The sequence below is a fragment of the Ischnura elegans genome, chromosome 1 (genome assembly GCF_921293095.1).
Source record: "Ischnura elegans chromosome 1, ioIscEleg1.1, whole genome shotgun sequence".
Taxonomy (NCBI): domain Eukaryota; kingdom Metazoa; phylum Arthropoda; class Insecta; order Odonata; family Coenagrionidae; genus Ischnura; species Ischnura elegans.
The window spans coordinates 107,279,837-107,301,012 of NC_060246.1; the positions used below are offsets into that span (position 1 = coordinate 107,279,837).

Genomic DNA, 21,176 nt, shown 5'->3' on the forward strand with positions numbered 1-21,176 from the left:
AAGAAAAAGCAAAGCCATTTTTTTCTGCCTGAATTCTAAACTACGAGAGTATAGCGAGTAATACACAGGGTAGGCAATTTTCAGAAATTGAAAAACTAAAAAATTGAAGACCCTGTCTAACTTGAGGCATAACCCGGTCCAAAATGTTTACCCCAGTAGAAATAATGAGTCACAGCCACCTAGCTTAGCAAGCAAAAATGCTGTGTGTAATAACTTAATGAACAAAATGAAGATTATTCCCGAGAATATTAACCCTTTAAAAACTAACCCCCAAAAAATTAATTAAGATGTTACAACAATCTGGTAGCTGCTTCTATACAACAAATACTTCTGTGCAACAAGTTATTTTGTCCTAATATTTTCTTCGTGCTCTAATTAAAAAGAGGCAACTATAATAGTAATGTAGTAAACAAATAATTAACAAAACATACATAGTTTGTTAAAGGAATGTAAGTTTTAATATATTTAAGAACCTACATTTTATGTGAAAATTTTCACAATTTTTTCACATTTTATTTACATGATCCATGGTAAATACTCCATAATCACATGCAATTTGTATTCTTACTTTACGACAATAGTAATTCAACAATGGGAATCAATTATTTCAGATTCTCCATAAATTTCAGTTCTGACATAAACTGTTCCGTATGCCCTCCAAGTGAAGAGACAGATATGATACATTGGATTTATTCAATGAACTTGGATTCATTTAGAGGAAAAACCAACAATAAAAAATTTTCTATCCTACTTGCAGTTAAAACAATAACTTTCAGTAAAAATCAAAACATATCTTAAATAGTCAGAGATGATATTCATAACATCTGAAAGGAAGAAATAATAACCATCTCCAATAAATTATTTCTCAAGATACACAACCAGAGATCATTCAAGTGTCAAACAAAACTATGAGCAAGATTAAGAAGGGGAATATTCTAGGAAAAAGTAAATGGAATAACTATTGTAAATATATTTCAGTTTTCTTAAGCAAATAAAATTCAGAACTTAAATAAGGAATAAAAAATATGATTATTAATCAAATCCATCAAATAGAATATGCAGCGATTAACTTCTGATGAGAAGCAGATGTTTACACTATATTTTTGGGAAAATGTTTTTTTTCTGATTGGTAACAATAATGGAGAATAATAAGAAATAAAATAATTTTTTTCGTGATATCCATGCTGTTAACAGGAATGATCAGAAGAAGGGAACCTTCAAGTAGAACATACAAGCTGCCGACAAAAAATATCATGGGGAATGAAACCAGGCTGAACATTAACTAAAGGCCCCAAGATCCAAAGGAAGAAACTGTAGATATTTTTGTAACTCTCTTGACAAGCAACAATACTCATGGATTTTTATAATCAAGCTTTTAACAATATTTGCATGGCTACGTCACAAAAAATAGATCTTAGTTTCCCTAATATGTACACTCCACTTATAAATAGAGGTAATAAACATCTAACAGCTGAGTTGCCTCACAAAGGAACTAGTGAATAAGAGGCTCATGCAAAGCACCCATATGCTCATTCACACAATAACATACCTTTCATTGAAACACAATTCTCATACCTTTGCTACACAATCACTCAATTAACAGTGACAACACAATACATGTGCATTAGTTTTAAACATTTTACTTATGCATCATACACATGAATTTCATGATTTTATAATATGGTGCATAAAATATAAACTATGTTTGAGTTTTTGTTCTTTTTGCATTTAATATTACAGGTACTTTTACAAAATTAACTACGAATTTCATCGCAACCGCTGGCGCTGGGTTTTATTGTGACTTACAATTATAACAAAAGGCAAGTTGAACTCAAAGTCTTCAATGACTATGAGTAAATTCTTTTTTTTTTCTATTGCAATATAACATTGAGCACTCAACTGACAATCAGACTAGTACTTAGGTTTATGAAAATTTCTGAAAATAAATACATAACTATGCATGAACAGTACACACAAAATATAAAGAAAATGTAAAAAATGACGATAAATACAAACGAGTCAATCTATATCAGCCAAAGTATTAATGGAAGAGCAAAATTATTATACACACACTCATCAATGGTGTTCAATTTATATCAGGTAAAACATTAACATTGAAAAAGAATGAGAATTGTGAAAATTATGCAGTTTTAAAAATGGAATGGTAATTTTAATATTTTAATCATATTACCAACTAGTCTGCACACCAAAAATGCATAACACTTGCAGCGAACACAGAAATTAAGTCTGAAAAGCTTATAGCCAAAAAGATGCATCATATTTTTGATAAATTAAGTAGCAGGTTTATCCAATTAGAATCTGACAACTTGAGAAATCACATTACAGCTGAAATTTCCAAAGTAGAATAAACACCAACGTACAGGACTGGAGCATGAGAGAAGGTAGCATGTGCATAGCACATGAAAAGCTGACTTCCTAATCCATACTGCTGCCAACTTATTGAGATTACCAAGGGATAAAGCCCTTCATAGAGGTGGCTGACAAGGAGCCAGGCTTAGGTGATAATGCAACATGCTCCTGTCCTGCCAATGAGGATTCTGAGTTATGATTCAAACTGGAACAAGTAATAGTCTGTATATTCATCAATAGCCCTAGGTCATCAATATTTCCTACAGAGATAGGAATCTCTACCAGCTTCCTTAAAAATGCATCATACTACAAACAAGTTGGATATCCATGGCCATCCATTTTAATAATATTCAAAGCAGCTATTAAGTAACAGTTGGGATGACAAAAAGTATAATTTATACCTACAATTAAAGTAACATTTTAACTTTCTAAATGCATTTCAAACATGATGCACATTGTATGAGATCAGATTACAGATGCAATAATGATAATAAAACAGTATTTCAATCAGATTAAGCGTTAATGAACTTACACCGGTTTTTGCAAAAAGAGACGAAAATGATTGCATGTAAAAGGCTACAGCAGACTGGAAAGGCATAAGGTATCACAAAAAAAGACTCCTTACCTTAAGCTAATGAGCAAGGAAATTTTTTACAAAGTAAATCACTTTATAAAGAATAAAAATATTACAAATTATTGGCTGGCCATATCTTCAGTGCAGGTCATCTTCATCCTCTTCTTCATTAGCAACAGCACCACCAGTAGGTTCTGGTCGCATCCCTTCATCATTATCATATTCCTGAACGAAAACAAGGATTAAAAAATTAATTATGCACAGCTACATAGATGGACCTCGGGTTATACTAAAACTTATACATGGTAGAACACATATATAACGAATTTGAGGGGGCTGGAGGTTTACTTTGTTCCAACCAAACTTCAATATTAGCACATGAAACTTTTAACCAAGCCTGCAGCAGTAACATCACGCCAATAACTTTGTCACAAGAAAGGAAAAAAATGTCTGAAAGCATTAAAAAAAGAGTAACCATTCTAATTGACCGAAAAAACCGTAACCTTCCTCCACTTCAGAGCATTCTGCCTTTGCCAACTTGTAAAGAGATTTTTAACCACATCAGAGATTTTAAAATGAATGTACTAATTCCACTATCTTCTCCCCAGTTAACATATAAAACAGGGAGGGGTTCTTTTGTTTTCTTGTATTCATACTTTCATTCTGCAAAAAAATCAAGACTTCTCACCCTTGACCTGAAGACGATAGCAGGATGGCTTTCAAAACTGTTGTCACTCACAAGCAACAAATGCAACTGGAGAACCCAGAATTTAGCCATCTTCATACATTCATGAAACTCCCTCGTTTCCACAGTGAAGGTTTCACCATACTACAGAATACGTAAGTGTTGGATATATTTTCAGGGACAAGCCACCCATTGGGGAGATGAGGTAGTCTTTCTACTTGGGCTAGGCTAACATTGAAATATTGTAGAAGTCTTGGTCAAACTTGTAATGGGGAAACTGAATTCTAGTAAAGGCTCTATACCACTCAGTCCTACATTGATATAATTAAATAATATAATTAGTTGCTCTCATGATTTTCATTTTTCCTGGCTGATGATGATAATTTTGGCGAAGGTTCCAGGGCTTATGTTGGATTTCTCCTCGTAATTGGATATTGATAGTGCTCTCAGCATCTTAAAACAATAATGACATCACCACAATGTTTTATAACAGCTTAGATGAGGTTGAAAACCTAAAATTTACCTAGCATTGAGATGGACTTTGCTCCTTTCAGTATGCCTTCATAAAAAGTGGGATATTTTTCATGGCTAAAAGGCTTTTTATGGCAGGACATGCCTTTCACTTCTTTAAAAGCAAAACTTTGTTTTAAGTGGGTCCATTGTAAGTGGACACCACTGTAGGCAAGTAAATCTAAATTAAAGCTTCATAAATACAGAAAGTTTTTGATAATCCTTCACAAATATCTTAACCCTTTCTAGATGTTGGAGTTATCTCCTTAGCATAACTGCTGTACTGACCCCTGAGAGATTCCTCCGTCCCCTCTGTATGGAGCATTTTTGCAGGACATTCGTTAAGAAGGGTGTCGTGGATAATCACATACTCTCAGCACGAACCTTTTTCGACCCTTCCTAGCGGGGACTCCGCATTATCTCAGACTCCGAGGGTAGTCGGGCTCCATCCTAACCTTACCAGCAGCATTGGTTCGGGTCAATCATGCTTTGTTTATATGAATTAGCTATACAGATAACTGTTGCTTGAACGTAAATTGCAGACTTCAAATTGAATTCCTTGTTTTATTCTGATATTGTTACATTTTGAACAAAGCTCTACCATCAATAATAACACATTTAATGCAGCAGCAATTTCTATGCTGATGTTTATACTGAAATCGAGATATAAGTTAATATTTATCAAACAATTTTGTTTAAAAATTGCAAACACTTTCAACAGACAAAGAATTCAATTCTTAGTTCATATTTATTGAGAAAAGAACAAATATTTATTTTGAAAACCGACTGAATGAACAGTTGAATGACCACAGTCCCTTACTGCAAAGAGACGTAGCATAAGACAAAGTGTACCTGCTCCCAGTATTGCTCCCATACCTGCTCCCAGATTTCAAGGGTACGGCCAAAGTCCCACTTTATTAGGTCCTGAAACTAAGACTTCGTGAACCCGTACCCGTCATAAAAGGGGGAGAGCAAGAAAACATATATTTTCAGCATTCGTTCGCCTGAGTAGAAAAATCTCCGACGAAAATTTGCGGCTTTCATCACCCGGGTCAAGAAACATCCTGCCACATATGTTTGTCGTTTGTAGGGAAAAGGTTAAGGGTCAGGTGGCAGGTTTAAAGCTAATGAGGTCAGATGCCTTACTGGATATCTAAGAATACTTCAAATGTATTTAATGTCAGGGGGCACACAAACGCTTTCAAGAGGGTGTGTTCAATCTCAACATTATAAAAATTATTACCCTTAAATTTTAACTTCTACAGCAAGGATATTTCTAAGAGCATCGGTAAAAGTAATAGGTAAATTGAATTCATTTTAAGTATGAAAACTTTTGGATTGAAAAACATACAAAGAAATCAAGTCTCGAGCAACTTCTCATTGGGTGTAAAAAATACAATGCTCATATTAATGGAATTATATTCACATTATATCCAATAAGAGATACCTACTTCTCAACTTAGGAACAAAATCCCCTTCTTCCAATAGCTTATTGGCAATAGTTGGTAACATTAATTTTTTTTGTTCGAAGAGCAGTAAATATATACTTTGAAATGAAAAAATTGACGCTTTTAACCAAACATTTTGGTGTTTTCAAAGTAACCACAAATACATATTCATTTGGGCAGAAATACTCTATTGAGATAAACTCATGCATGTGCACTCACCCTGAAGATGCCATAGAACAGCAAAGCAAATATTACTATTATTAGCTGATTATATTAACATAAAATATGTTCGGGAAATACTAACTTCCATAAGGTCAGACCTAATTTCATCAAGCGTTTCCATGGCAGTCACTTCAATTCCCAATAAAATTCAATAGTTTTGTGATCTCGAAGTTGAAAATATGTAATTTGGTGGATTTGCTATTACTTCCAAATTTTGTTCAATACTTTTCCAGACTTAATATACAGAAAGGGTACAATTCATAAAATGTAAAAAAAATAGATTGGACAACATCAAGATACAAAAACTATGACTGAAATCACGGTAGTCCAAACTTGTAATATAACCACTAAAAAATGTTTAACAAGGAGTTTAGGTTAGCTATTGTGCAACTGAATTTTTTGCAATATAAATTTTTGCTGCAAGTACAATGAAAGAAAATATAAAGCCCTGCAATTGTTTTCAGTTTCCGGAGAAATTACTCCGGAAACAATGGAAACAATTTCAGGACTTGGTTATTGAATACAAGCAAGCAGATTTAGGAACTGCAGTTTTCTTAGGTTCAGTGAACCATAAAATCCTTAATGATCAATCCCATAGATTATATTGCTAATTACCTTTGCCATAGAACTAGCACCATCACCATCACCAGCTGCAGGAGCATTAGGGGAGACATAAGAAGAAGTGGCGTTCTCCCTGACTGGAGCTTTTAAAAGTGATGAAAGAGTGGGAGCAGGTTCATCTCGGTGGGAAGTGGATGGCGAATCTGTAGAACCATCTTTAGCTGGTTTCGGCAACACGATGCCTTTGGGTAATGGAAGATCACGAGCCAAACGGGAGTATTCAACATCCATGTGGCGAATAAAAGGGCTGTGCAAGGCCCTGGAGACCATATCACCATCTTCTTCATCAAACCCCTGAAGTAACATTTCTAGAGTCTGCACCTGTTGATATTTGATATAAAAGCTCAAATAAACCATCATTTTAAGCAAGCAGCAGCATTAAAGAAAACTGTGGCATGCACTATACATATACAGCTTTCATTGGTTGAACCATGTCACCATAAATAAAAATAACAGCATTTATTCTTATGCACACGATTTCAAACTGACCACGGCAAGTGCTGCATCAGCCTTTGATACCAATGAATCTTGCTTCAAAAGTCTATGTTTCATGCTCTACCATTATTTATTTATAAGTTATTGATAGATAAAGATATTGCTAGAGGTAATTATTAAGAAAAGATGTTCAGCATGAATAATAAGGTGAAAGTCACAAAGTTATCAAAGATAATATGTACATACTAATAAATTACACTGGACGGCAAAAAATAATTTTTTCTCGAGCCCTGATATCATTCCTGCTGATTCCTATATAAAATTACCTCCTGAATCCGAATATGACATCCATTCACCTCCATCACCCACCATTTTCGGGGGGAAGCCCCCCCTCTAATTTTCATCACTTTTGCAATAATTTGGAGGAATGAAAAGGATTATAATAGCATTCATATTTCTTATTAGGTTTTTAAGAGGTGAAAAGTTCTAAAACATTACGATTAATGGTAAGAATTTAGATTTGGGGGGATTAGTTTCTGTTAATGATTAAAAAAAACACTTTAAAAATAATCAACCTTTCCTTTTTTTGCAATTTTTTCACTTATTTTCTTCATATTTCAGCTCCTATTTCATCTCCCTCTACCCGAAATATCCCAGAATGATGGAAAAATATATCAACAGCGTATATCAGCAATAATAAAATATTTAAGAACACAGCATAGAAAAAATAATGAAAATGTATACCAACAGTTCAGGAGGAACCTATACTACCACACTGGCGCCCTCAATACCACACGCGCATCAACAAATTGAAAAATAACAACTGTGAAGAACGATGAATAACATAAGTAATTTGGTATTTTATTTCCTTTTATACACTGTGGTAGAAGTTTCTCACATAAAAACCAGCAGTAGGCTTAATATACATGCCAACATGTCCGCATTCAACTTTTCTGAAAATCTCCTCTCAAATGTGGCGATATCTTCATGGAACCATTCCCAATGTTAATCTAAAACTGCTCCAAAATATTCTATGAAAAGGTCAGCTGTGAATAAAGGAAATCCATTTTTAGTGATGTGTTGCATCCCATGGCCTAATACCCTGACAGAAATTCCTCGATATGGGCAACATAATCATCACTTCTTTGTCACCCAAAAAGTTCTAACACGTTTCAGAATCGAAGCCAAGCTCGATTTTCTTAATGATTCAGTTGTTTCATAAACGTCAAATCTCGGAAAAGTTTCCTAATCTGAGGGGCCCACGAATTTCTTCCTTGGGTTTAGTCTTACTAAGGCGAGGACTTTAAGTTAAAAATTGAAATGCAGCTCCTGTCTTGTCGATTACTTTCACAAAATATTTCATCTGTCGTAGTTTGATGTGCAATGGTGGCAAGTGAATATTTTCTGTTGGAACTAGGGAAACATGAGCAACATTTTTATAAACATGAGTGAAGCTTTCTTGCAGAGGTCAGTTCCGTAAGATGTAATATTTTTCTCGGGCGCGGCTGTTGTATTCACAAAGGAAGCAGCTATATTTCGTGAATCCTGATTGCAGTCCCGTGAGTCGAGCAACAACTTTCAGATTAGTGCAAACTTACCAATTACGATCACGATAATTAATATTTTCAAGGATTCGGCTGATATATCGTACGTCTCCTTTATATCAGCAGAGTATGCAGATAGAACAGAAGGTAACTCATTCACATTGGCCAACAGGACCAGTTTAAATATTGTCTTTCACGAATCCATAAACAGTCTCCCTTTTCCTGGGTCACATGGCATCATCATTTCTATCAACAATGCATTTAATTACAATAAAAATAACAAGCCTTCATGTTACGTAAAAAGTAATTTCAGTGTTGACTATCTTGTCCTAAAGGAAAAGATTTTTATGCCCTTTTCTAAGAGATTGGCAATTATTAAGGCGTAACTTTGTGCCGTGTGTTATAGTAGACCAAGTATCTGGTCAAATTCCTGTAACAAGTGGTTAAGTTTTTTAAGCATTTTAGAGGGGTCATATGATCAACAATAGAACCCTGATAACTCTAATCTTGATATCTGGACACTCTGCGGAAAATCGGCAAGCCTGACACATTTTTTCCACACACCCATAACGAATTTTTGAGGAGCTAGGGCCCCCTCAGGCCCCATGGAGTCGGCACCACTGATATGCATCATATAAGATTTACCTTCTGCTCCGGAGCAAATGCTTCACTTTAATTACTTATGCTTCATGTTTTGCTTTAACACACTCAGGACAGTAGCAAAATTACGACTTATGCCACTTGGTCATGACCATCTTATCTATACACGGTAGTTAATTATACATATATTTATGCAATTTATACTTGACTATGGCATTTAAATAATTACCAGAGTACTGACCTATGGTACAAACTCTATGGTAAACTATAGCTCTAGTGTTATTTGTGTACATAATGTTACAGTGGTTTAAAATCTAATGCAGGTATTTGGAAGAAGGTTACATAAAATTAGCACATTTTTGGATACTTTTTAGGGTAAAAAAGATAAATTCAGGAATTTAAGAGCATGGAGTAATTTTTTGAAAAGCAATGGAGTCAGTTATCAACTATTTTCAACATTAATACTCCAACAAACCATTTTATACAGTACATATATTGGTACACCAAACAAATTCACTAGTTAATAGGTACTATCGGTGCAATGTAATGCATTAAAAAATGTTTAAAGAAAACTATGTCATCTAAAATGGCAAATGATACCACCGATGACTTGCTTTCCTGAATAGATACTACAGCCTAGCGCCTTAATATTAAAACAACATTTTGCTCACAAAATCTTACAAGCATTGAATTGTCCCTGCAAAGATACAGGTCAATTTTTAATGTGACACACATGTTTACAATAGTCTAAAACAACATGGTAACCAACTTACATAATTTCAGAATTAGGTACACTGTGTTTGGACTGATTCTCTTTAAATAGCTATGTGGAATACTATTGATGGAAAATAATAAATTTTTTTCGCAACATAGAAGACATTTCTCCTCTTCTCTATGATGAAGTTTACAGAGAAGAGTGATAGAAACATCTTCCAGTCAATACTCCCTGTCCTGGTAACTGGCCAGTTCTTACGTTATCCTTTCGTTTTGGAGATGATTGTGGGTGGCTAAGACAGCCGACTGTCAGATTTCCACCTATTGGGTGTCATGCAACCATTTACGAAGCAGGATGCCACACTGACAGCTAGACATCTGTCTCAGCCAACTCCGCTGATCTACCAATATCAGAATAACAAAAGGAAATATTGCTACTCTGGCGTAGGTTTCCGCAGCGTTGCTCATGGTCAGTGCTGATTTTCGGGTTCCTCAGCCGCGTTGGTTGTTTTTGGATGACAACAGTTTCGGGAGCAGGATGGTCAATTTTCCTGTGGAAGTTACACTTCACCTGTGGAAGTGACAACAGTTTCGGGAGCCATCCTGCTCCCGAAACTGTTGTCATCCAAAAACAACCAACGCGGCTGAGGAACCCGAAAATCAGCACTGACCAGAAATATTGTTACTTCCTTGAGCAACAGCCCTAGAACCTAGTGGACACTTTTACATATTTTGTCATCAGCATCTAGCCTCGTGATGGTCTCAAGCCTTGGAAATAAGGCACGAAGTGGACGATGATATCAATAACTTGTAGAGGAGACAGCAAGGTTTCAATTTTTGCCCCAATCTTACCTTTCCTTGGGTGAAAACATCTAAAATAACCTTACAACCTCACCGGTGGGCACTTCTAAGTCGAAGTTTATCCTCAGCGTCTCATCCTCAGAGACACAAATTCAGTGTAACTTCCACAGGAAAATTGACTCGTTACAGCACTATCGCCATTATGAACACTCCCTACAGACATATTATATCCCAAAGCTTTTCCACATGGGTCAACCACTGCAAAAAAATCGCACGCTATCGCGCTATCTACATAAGAGACTGCACTTATAATAGCAGACTCCTACTAAATAAATACATAATTTATTGACACACACACTTTGCTCAGAGTTAAGCCACGGCTTTTTGCCTATGAAATTTTCAAATTACAGTACACAGGTACAAGGGACTCTGAAAAGATTTTCTGGTGGCTAGTTCAAGTTTGCCTCCAGAAATATGCTTAACTCACCTCCTCTGGGTCACAGTAGTTTCCCCACTCCTTGAAAGCTTTCTCTGCAGCAACAGTGTCCTCCCTAGCCAACTGCACTAAAACTAGGGCAACCGCCAATCTTCCAACAGCTGCAGTGCATTCACACTGTTGCTGAAGGCCAATTTCCCTTCGGATAGCATCAGCAGCTTGATCATACCTGGAAAAAAATCCAATTTTAATGCATGCACCTTGATATGTACCTATATACATAAAGTATTGGTTTTATAAAAGAGATGGTGGCATTTCATATTCCCACATATATTTTGTCAAAATAGGCTTCTACTTTTATATATCACCAAGTGGGTGAGAGACTGACATCAACATCTGCATTAGAAGGACTTGAACAATATCAGGTTAAAAAAATGAGATGAAATTAAGCAGCAAAAAGAATCTTACAAGGGGAATACATGTTAAGGGTGGAAGGATAAATGAAGGACAAATGTTGCAAATTATTTCCTGAGGGGATATTCCTAATCTTTTGCGATGACTAGACGGCAAGATTGTATCAGTTGGAGGTTTTCCACTCTAACCAGACAAAATAATGGGCAATAACACAAGTTTTAAGGAATTCTTGATTTTCTACTCTTTTCTTCCTCCATTTCGGCTCCATTTATGAGGACAAGTAAACACAGATGGACAATTGTGCCTAATTCCTTTCACAGCAGAGAATGACGGTATTAAATGCAAAACAGGAGTTTCCTTGTAATAGGGTGGTTTCCTATTCTTTTTTATTGCCTAAATCGAAAGATTATTACTCCTGGAGTATGTATTTCATGCTTTTAGATTTTTAAATGACGATATCTATTTTTCGCGATTAAATGAAAAGTGAAAATTTTCTAGCGCGCGAAAACGCGATGCGTTAGTATGAATCCCGGGAAATCTCTCTGTGTGACGTATTTCTGGTTCCCGCTGCCGCCCTGTGAGGTGACCTTGAGGCGAGTTGAACGCTGATACAACGCAGGCTGCTAGCGGGTAGCTAAGTACCCTGCTGGCTGGTAGCACTTGGCTTAAATAAGGATTATTAATACCTTATCAAATGAAGAAAACTTTCTGACCTTAGCCAGTTTTAATAAGTGATTATTAAGACATGTTTCCCTGAGCTCTGCGCCTCATGCATGCATTGGTAATCTCAGACAACATATAACTCCTATCTTCTCGTATAGAAACTAGGTCCCTGTGACGTCACGTGGAGTGGCATCGCATGGGTGCCAATCTGGCCCTTTTCAAATGAGGATAAAAATGGACCATTCGTCTAAACCGGTTTTTCTAAAACGAAATAATTTGTATATTATGAATACAGTAATGGTGGGTAACGAATCGCAACCAATGACTTTCGTTTTCTTTGATGAAGGAAACTACCCTATTATTGCACTCACAATCACAATCAGCTCAGACTTTTATGAAATCTTTGTCACAAGCTATCATTGTCAATGTAATAACCCATATAAAATATTTCTACCCTCTCTCTCATAATTTTCAAGATTCGATGGGTTTAAGTCTCAGAAGCTTGATCAGAAATGGCAGTAGTGGGATTCAACTTTTATATTGCAAGGAAAAAGATAAAAACTCATAGCTTATTAACTTATAAACATATCACCATGAAATTTTTACCTATAGTCTGTAATAGTACATGTATTCCAAAGAAATAGAAAGGCAGCAGGAGGTAAAAGACCTCGATTATTAAGTCAACTATGAATTGATAACTTCAGGCATAAATTCATTTTTACAAGTGTTAAGTTCCTGAAAAAAATTTAATTCACTTATTTAGTTAATTAGTAAACACAGATGAAAAAGTTTAATTCACTTTAATTATTTAATTAGTAAACACAGATGGAAAATTTTGTCTAATTCCTTTCACAGCAGAGAATGACTGTATTAAATACAAAACAGGAGCTTACTTGTAATTATTGCACTCACAATCACAATCAGCTCAGATTTTTATGAAATCTTTGTCACAAGCTATTATCGTCAATGTAATAACCCATGTAAATTATTTCTGCTCTCTCTCTCATAATTTTCAAGATACAATGGGTTAAAGTATACAGTAAACTTTAATTAGAGCCATATTAAGCATTATATGATAAAATTTATTTATATTTCACACGAAATTTTCAAAAAATTGATCTAAGGTGTACTGTATCACGATGCACTTTTGCTACACAAAATCAATTTCACTTTCACTTACGTAGTACAGCCTCCACAACCCTTATTAATATGAGGGCTGACACAGCAGATGGCATTACTTATAGGTAGGGAACAGAAGCCTTCCTCCACTTGAGAAAGACAATTTTGCCAGGGCATAAGGGTGCATAAAAATTTTACTATAACATCACCCTCCTCTTCATGCTAAGATATAAGTGATGTAATAGACCAGAGTTCATCATAGGCACATGAAATATATGAGTTTATTATGATTTGAGACAGCATAATTGCAGGTGCAAGTCAGTCATCCACAAAATGGAATACAATATGTACATAAGTTTTTATCTCAGGTGATCCTCTTAAGTTCAACAGAGATTTTAGACGTAGGCATAAAAATGAAAAAACACACCGGCACAGGATTTGTGTTTGGTTTCAAGAATCTGTGTTTAAACTGTTGATGGGTTGCTGAAATGATTTCTTTCTTCATTATTCAGAAGTTTTTCATTTTTCAGAACTGCAGAAGTTCATGATCTTCTCCATTGAGTTTTAGTTATCTCCTGAACATCCGTGAAGACTCTCTTGAGCAGAAACATGGTTGAATGTACCACAAATGCCATTAAAAGGGGATATTCCATGGATTAAAGTAACAAATGTCCATGATGCCATTAACCCTTTTCTGCCAGTGCCTACGGGAGGAAATTTTTTTTCTGTGCTATGAGTAGCATAAGAATGTTTAAACCTCTCTGTATGGAGCTCTTTTTTGGGAAGGAGTTGCCCAGGTGTTCTCGTCCTTCCTATTTGGGACCTTAGCGCGAGTCCACTGTCAACTTATTACATAGCCAATGATTTTTAAACCATACATTGATCCTGACTTTCAATAATTTACACTTCTATAAGAATAACGTTTTTTTTAGGCATTGTGGAATTTTAAACAGATTTCTAGCATTGATGATAACAAAGTTTGTCAGCACAAGGTAATAGGACTAACTCCAGAAATCTGTAATTAGCAACAATACAATTTTGTTTAAAAATTGCTACCGCAAATAAAAACTTCAAGAATTCATTCCAAAATATAAAAAAAAGAGTAAGCAACAATATGTTTCCTGGCAAAAACCATTGACAACATAACTTGACAACAGATTTCTGAAGTAAGGAGGATCAACAATTAGTAGGAGTGGGCTTAAAGTCTCGCTAAGCTGTCTCTCAGGCAGGGGCTGAATGCATCTGACGATTGCTACCTCAGCGGTCACTTTCCTTCATCCGCCCCAGCTAAAGCTGACATCCATTCATTTGCATTGAAAATTCCACACTAGCTAGCTAGAAAAAAATGCTCATTGGCTACTAATGACAGTATGCACGAAAGGGTTAAGAAGAAATCCTCTTCGTGGTAGCAAATTTTGAGGAATTTTTTTGCAGCATTGATATTGTCCATCACAACCAATCTATGAAAAATTGTAGGGTTTCTCTTCTTCATAAGGAAATCTTTCCTTTCTGTAGAAACATAAAATAATGGTTTCCTTAGTAGAGGCCCATGCTGCCCCATAGATGGCATTGGGATTTCCCTATCACCTTCCTTCCATCCTTATCCTTTCCCTTGAGGCATTGGCGAACTTCTAATCGCAGCAGCGCATCTTTCCTGTTTCCTTCCCCTCAACACCCCTCCCTGGGTGACTGGGCGAATCAGATAAGGTACTTGTTCCCAGCCCCGGTGATTGTAACCTTGTAAGGTCCCACCCTGGGTCCTCATTGTCTATCCATCCCAACCATCACTAAACTAATATGCTTCTGGAATTAAACCAAAAGTTTCCATTATGAATTCAGATAATACTCTTTGAGTTTTATATAGAACAGTTACATCATAATTCAAATCATCTGCTTAGATGCATATACTTGAAAAAAATGGCTGAGTCAACAGATGATATCAAGTGTAAACCAGAACAGTATGCATAATACAACTACCACCGGTCCAGAGAATCCCTTGTACCTCATCATCAATAACATACAAGTGGCTTTCACATAAGGAGAACAGTTGCCAAGTGGGGACCAAGATTTTTTTTCATGTGCTTAAAATAGTTAGCTTGAGACTTTGTAATAAATGACTGGGTCACCAATTTTTCCAGTCTTTCAATTAACGTTAATACATAGGTATTCATCCAATGCAACCATGAGTTCACCAGTGGTAATCTATCAGTGGAAATCCATTGACTGTATGACACTTCATTTCCTGGGTCACATCCTCCAAACTTGTTAAGCAAAAAGCTTTCCTATTTTTCATGTGATGTAAATTGGAAGCACTGCTGCTGGACACAGTCTTGAGTTGAATACTTTAAAAAGCCAATCAAGTCCTGACATGTTCCCCTGTATGACAGGTATGAAGCAGTTGGTTGACATTATAATGAATTGAATACCACATACAGAATATGCTCCAGGAGATCCAGCAAATACAGAACATTTTTGACACAGAAAGTAAAATATATAAAAGTCAATTTCAGTCTTGAGAAAATCAAATTTAAGATATGGATACAAATTCTTCAAGTTAGCCAGCAAAAATCTCTTCTGAACATATACATTTGTAGTGATACTAACTACATCTTTGTTTCCTGGCATCAATCTGGAGTATTCATCAATTTCATAGAAACTCCTCACTACGTAGTTCCGCTGCCTTGACAGCTATTGTCTTTCCTTTCCTAATTATGGCACAGCATATATTCATAGATCTTTTAAAAGCTTTCTTGCTTTTCAGCAACATTTCAAAGGTTTTAACAGGAGATGGAAGGCATCTGTAACATACTTATTCATAGATATACACATAATATGGCAGTACCTAATTAATGTTAATTATACATTTCTCGGGAACTAGGGTAACCATTGTAAAATTAATTAATTAATGAAATACCACATCAGTTAATAGTTCAGTTAAAAATGAGCCATGAGCCAAGTATAATTGTTTTAAAAAATTGTATGAAAAAATACAGTCATTAAAATTAAATGCCACAAACTTATCATTCACTGGTCATTATTTAAAATTAAAGAAACCTGAAAAATTTGCAGGTGCAGTCAAAATACTACCATTTTTATTTCATAATCAATAGCAGGATATAATTAGGCACAATTAAAAATTGTGCAGTTTAACTACTCTGTCTTACGGTGATAATTGTGAAAATGTGAAGTAATGTTTGTGGGTTCAAAAAAGGTCAATTAAAACAACTAAATAGGGGCTAAAATAGATATGCAATGGTAATGAAAATTATTTCCTTTGAATAAATGTACTTATACAGAGTAGAGGTAAAAATTTCATGGTGATATGTAAAATATTGAGAAAAAAATTTTTAACTTCCGCCTTGCACATTAAAAGTTGAATCCTACTGCTGCCATTTTTGAGCAAACTTCTCAAACTTTGACCCTTTACATCTTAAAAACTAAGAATGTGAGAGCAGAATTATCATACAAAGATTATTAAATTTGTGGTAGATGCCTGTGACAAAAAATTCATAAAAATATGAATAAGTAGGTGACATGGCCTGGGTGAACTGACATAGAATGACCCAAAGATAAATAGTTGGTAAAGCCCCCAAGACAATGGCCTTAATCTGCCCCTGGTACTTGCCACAAACACATTCGGTTATGAAAATCTACCAATGGAAAAATAAATCCATAATATATAAATGCAAATACTTAAAATAATTTACGCGAATAAAATAAAAAAGACATACACACATAATTTCAACTATGCAGTTAAAATAATGATGTACTTCGTAACCCATCAATAGGAAATCAAATTGGAAGATATGGATGACATCAAATTTATAAAATTTAATTCGAGGTGAACTTAAGTTATAATAAAGATAAAAATCAGAAACTTACATTTGTAACTTCACCATGATTCGAGCTACCTTGCTACAAAACTCTGCTGCATGTTTGGGATTATCTTCAATCTGAAACACAATACACACATTTGGAAGGGTAAATAAAACTAATTACTCAAGTAACCCATTCTATTATTCGTGCATTTAATTACAGAGACTTAAAATTGAAATTCTTAAGATTGATTTTTTATTTATAATAAATGCAAATGCATTACAATTCATTAACTTTGCAACTAAAAGATTTCCTGAAAATACATATACACCTTAAATAGCAAAATCACTCATACATACACCAAAACTCTCCATGAAATGTTGCATTCAAATTGAAATAAGTGAATGTTAAGTTATTAGAGAAAATTTGGAGGACTGGACTAAAGGCAAAAAAATACGAAGTTCCAACAATAGATAAATGAAATGAACCAACACATCCAACCACAAGCGTTGTGATAGAGGGCCAACAGAACTTCAGTATCCTGCATCAGACTACAGTTGGCAACACACTATATTACTTGAACATAAAGAAACGAAATGCACATGTATTAATACCAGGGCAGATAAATCAAGTTTTTATAACCCTCATTCATGTGCTTACCTTTCTGTAGACTAACCAGAATTTAACAACTGGGATCTATAGATATAGTAGTATTCATTGCACATCCTAAGGGCATTTAACACTTATTAAACTGTCGTATTGTAATTCTCATATCATTGTTGTACTGTAATTCACATGTCATCAGATTCACCTGTCTTTTGTTCTAGTCTTTTAGTGCCATTTAAGTTATTCACATGAAGTAGAAAATGTGCTCTGATTTATCCTGATTAATTAAAACCAATCCTGAGATATAGAGATCTAAACATAAACAACATCCAATGGTTGGTATAATTTTCTCCTCGGACATCGTAACTCCAAAGGAAGTACAACAAAATTTATTTTGACCACAGCGATACAGACTTGATTTTTAAGATAACGAAAGCATCAAATTCCTACTCAAAGGAAAAAAAATATGCTTGACATTCCAAGCCCAAAAGAGTCGAACATTGACATGCCCATAAATAAAACGTCTGAGCTTATGGTGTGGGCTTGAACTGCAAAAAATATATGCCATGAAATTTTACCGATAAGGTAAAACCAGGTTGTACCTCGACTGGGACCCTAGCTTAGCTGAAGCTCCATCCAGAGAACCCACCAGATCTACTTGGCCAGGAAAGCTTATTCCTACCCAGATGGTTGGTGCACAAGCACACTAGGCTGTGAAAGTGGGTGTGACAAATGACGATTGTGGCAGTCAGTGCCCTAGGGAAATATTTTTCTAATGCCGTAAGATGCATGTTGGTATGCCTTACCCTTGCATGTAGGTACTTATGGAGAAATCATGGCAACTTGTTAAAGTCCAAAAGAAGACTAACACACATGATTTAATTAAAGGGAATAGGTTTCATCAGCTTTCATTCATTATTGAAAGGGCTTAAAACTATGAATTTAAGCCTTCCAAGCTTATCACCTCAACATTTCCAGACATTGCACATAAAAATTCAGATTACCGTCCATCTACTCATAGCAAGAACCACTTTATAAATGAAACGAGTTAACTTTACTTTCTAAGAGAAAATATTTTAGACATAACATTAAGCACAAGAAAGGCTAGTTTCCACACTGCTGATTTGAAAACATTCCTATATCATTAAAATTCAAGATGCGTGACTATTCCCGCACTAAAAATATATTTGATATAACATTACATTTCCATTTGCATATTTCTGTGTGAGTTGTTGTCCATAACTACTCGCAGCCACATCCCATGAGATATGTGGATAAATCTATCACTGATGTGCTGAACTTCTTCAATTCCAAATGGTTAAATTTCCGAAGCTTAAGCAATCAATGATAAGGATAGGCTACATCATGCTTTCTTAGTGACGAAAAGAACTCTATGGTAATCTAATTACAATGCAATATTCCTTAAGGACAAAAACAAACACAAAAACAATGGATTACCTACCATAACAACATCAGCTGCTTGCTGGTAAAGTCGTAGAGCTTGATCAGCATACTGAGACTCAAGTAATTTTCCGGCCTTATCTAAAACACTGGCGGCCGATTCAGGTGAACCATGTTGCTGATATAAATAAGCAGCGCGTTGAGCGAGAGACTGCACATCTCGCAGATCACCAAGGTCTTTGCAAGCCAACACGGCGTGTTCCATACATCTTCACAAAAGAAATTCATGGATATAGTAGTAATATCGACAATATAAGTCAAACTTAAATCGAATATTAACTAATGTAAAATTTACTCCACTCAGGTAGAGTAGCAATTCAAAATTAATCTTAGAAAAGGCAAAATATCACACTCATTATCAAGATCATTAATTCACATAAATGAAAATCATCAAATATTCTAACTAATACTCAAATAATCCATTTTTACTCAGCTGTGGATACAATACCATCCCAAATTAATGTATCGTGTAACCAGGCCCTAATGAATAATATCATACTCACTTGGCAGCATGAAACCATCTGATTAAATGTTAAGGAATCGCTCACCATCACATAAAGCTATACACAAAAAATATTTAATTCTTTTAATTTAAGGATACGATTTATTTTGTTTATGACAGTCTGCTGCTCTCAGAAGACACTCCTTGCACTGCTCGAATGATTTGGCATTCTTAAAACACGTAGCTACAAAAGTACAGAAAAAATGCTCGCCTTAAAACCAGAAAACACACTAAACTATAAAGAAAATACCAATGATAATGCCGCTCAGCAACTTTTACAATCAACAATATTGACAGCCTTGGTACTCACCAGCCTTACTAAATTCATCTGAGGCTATCTCATAATCGGGTCTCCATTTCAGCAGGGACGTCTTCAGACTGAAAAATTTAATACGCCAAAATTACTTGAGTTAAATAGCACTTTAATACGAATATGTTGTGTTTATTTAAACGCATTGGATTCGGTAAAACATTAAAATTCGAAACAAATTTGATGTTATATAATAGGCTCTCCCAAGAGGTCAGATTGCGGTGTATATTCTCCACAACTTCAATCACTCGTCAATATAAAAAATACCCACAAAACAAATATATTTAATTATAATTGATTACCTTTTCTCAGCCTGACGTATATGTTCTAATCCTTCATCAATTTTCTTATTGTTTGCCATTTCGGCTTATAGCAGAACGTTATCATCCGACCTTCCACTGAAATTTTCAGTCTTTCGGTGATACACATCAGATGTCTCTCTTTACTGCAGGAACGTATTTCTTGTCTCGACTGTTTACCCAACACCGCGTGATTTTAAAATGGATAAGAACAGTATTGAGTATCACCAGTCAAAATAACTTGAACTAAATTTTTAACTTTACAGAAAATGTTAATTTTAATGATATAACACAGTTATAAGTTTCTATTTAACTCTCCCATCTCAGTTTTAACCGAGTTTCCTTCCCAAGTTTCTTTGCGAAACAATTGCTGCACATCAGTGATTGAAGTATTTTTCTTGATTTTTACATTCTACTGATAACGATATCCGCCAGTGTATGCTTTGACATCGCCCCAGATAGACTTGCCACGGGTTCCTAACGAGGCCCTTTTCTATCACCAAAAAATATGTCATTACTGAGTTGCACACTTCTCTCCTCTTCAATCATAGCCCATACTTTTGCAAAAATGGGCAGTATCGATAATACTTAGTTTCAAATACGTATTTTCGCAGTTTATGTCTGTCATATTTTCAAATCATATTTTGAAACAAAAGTACACTTATGGAAGTATTTGGTATTTTCAAAATATATTATATTTTAAATATACACTCATAATAGGCACACATACATTTTGAAAATATGTGTGCTTATCCTTAATAAACCCCTAATGATGATTGATACTTATGAAACATGACATTTACATAAACAGCTGGACTTAAGTTCTACTGACTAGACATATGTATTGCGGATTTAACTGTAACCAACATGAATATCCCTCTCCTATCTACTCGTATAGAAACTACGTCCCTCTGACGACACGTGGAGTGGCATCGCATGGGCACCAATCTGGCTTTTTTCAAATGCGGTTAAAATTGACCATTGCCATTCGTCTTAACTGGGATTTTTAAAACCAAATACATAATT

The 21,176-nt window shown here is 35.2% G+C and overlaps 1 protein-coding gene across 1 annotated transcript; it reads right to left on the reverse strand.

The window, feature by feature from the left end:
- Positions 1 to 432: 432 nt before the first annotated feature.
- LOC124167734 (gamma-soluble NSF attachment protein-like) lies at positions 433 to 20,290 on the reverse strand. The gene is made up of 9 exons (XM_046545748.1): positions 20,154 to 20,290; positions 19,852 to 19,919; positions 19,641 to 19,725; positions 19,543 to 19,560; positions 19,041 to 19,248; positions 17,039 to 17,109; positions 11,012 to 11,189; positions 6,425 to 6,751; positions 433 to 3,169 (listed from the first exon to the last, which is right to left on the reverse strand). The coding sequence occupies exons 1-9, from the start codon at positions 20,210 to 20,212 to the stop codon at positions 3,083 to 3,085; spliced, it is 1,101 nt and encodes a 366-aa protein (XP_046401704.1). The 5' UTR covers positions 20,213 to 20,290; the 3' UTR covers positions 433 to 3,082.
- Between the last annotated feature and the right edge of the window lie 886 nt (positions 20,291 to 21,176).

Excerpts from the sequence above, each read along its gene's own strand:
- LOC124167734 (XM_046545748.1), bottom strand. The coding sequence starts at position 20,212 with ATGGCAAACAATAAGAAAATTGATGAAGGATTAGAACATATACGTCAG. Across the intron at positions 19,726-19,851 it reads AGATGAATTTAGTAAGGCTG|CTACGTGTTTTAAGAATGCC; the intron begins GTGAGTACCAAG and ends GTACTTTTGTAG. Across the intron at positions 3,170-6,424 it reads GTGCTAGTTCTATGGCAAAG|GAATATGATAATGATGAAGG; the intron begins GTAATTAGCAAT and ends GTTTTCGTTCAG.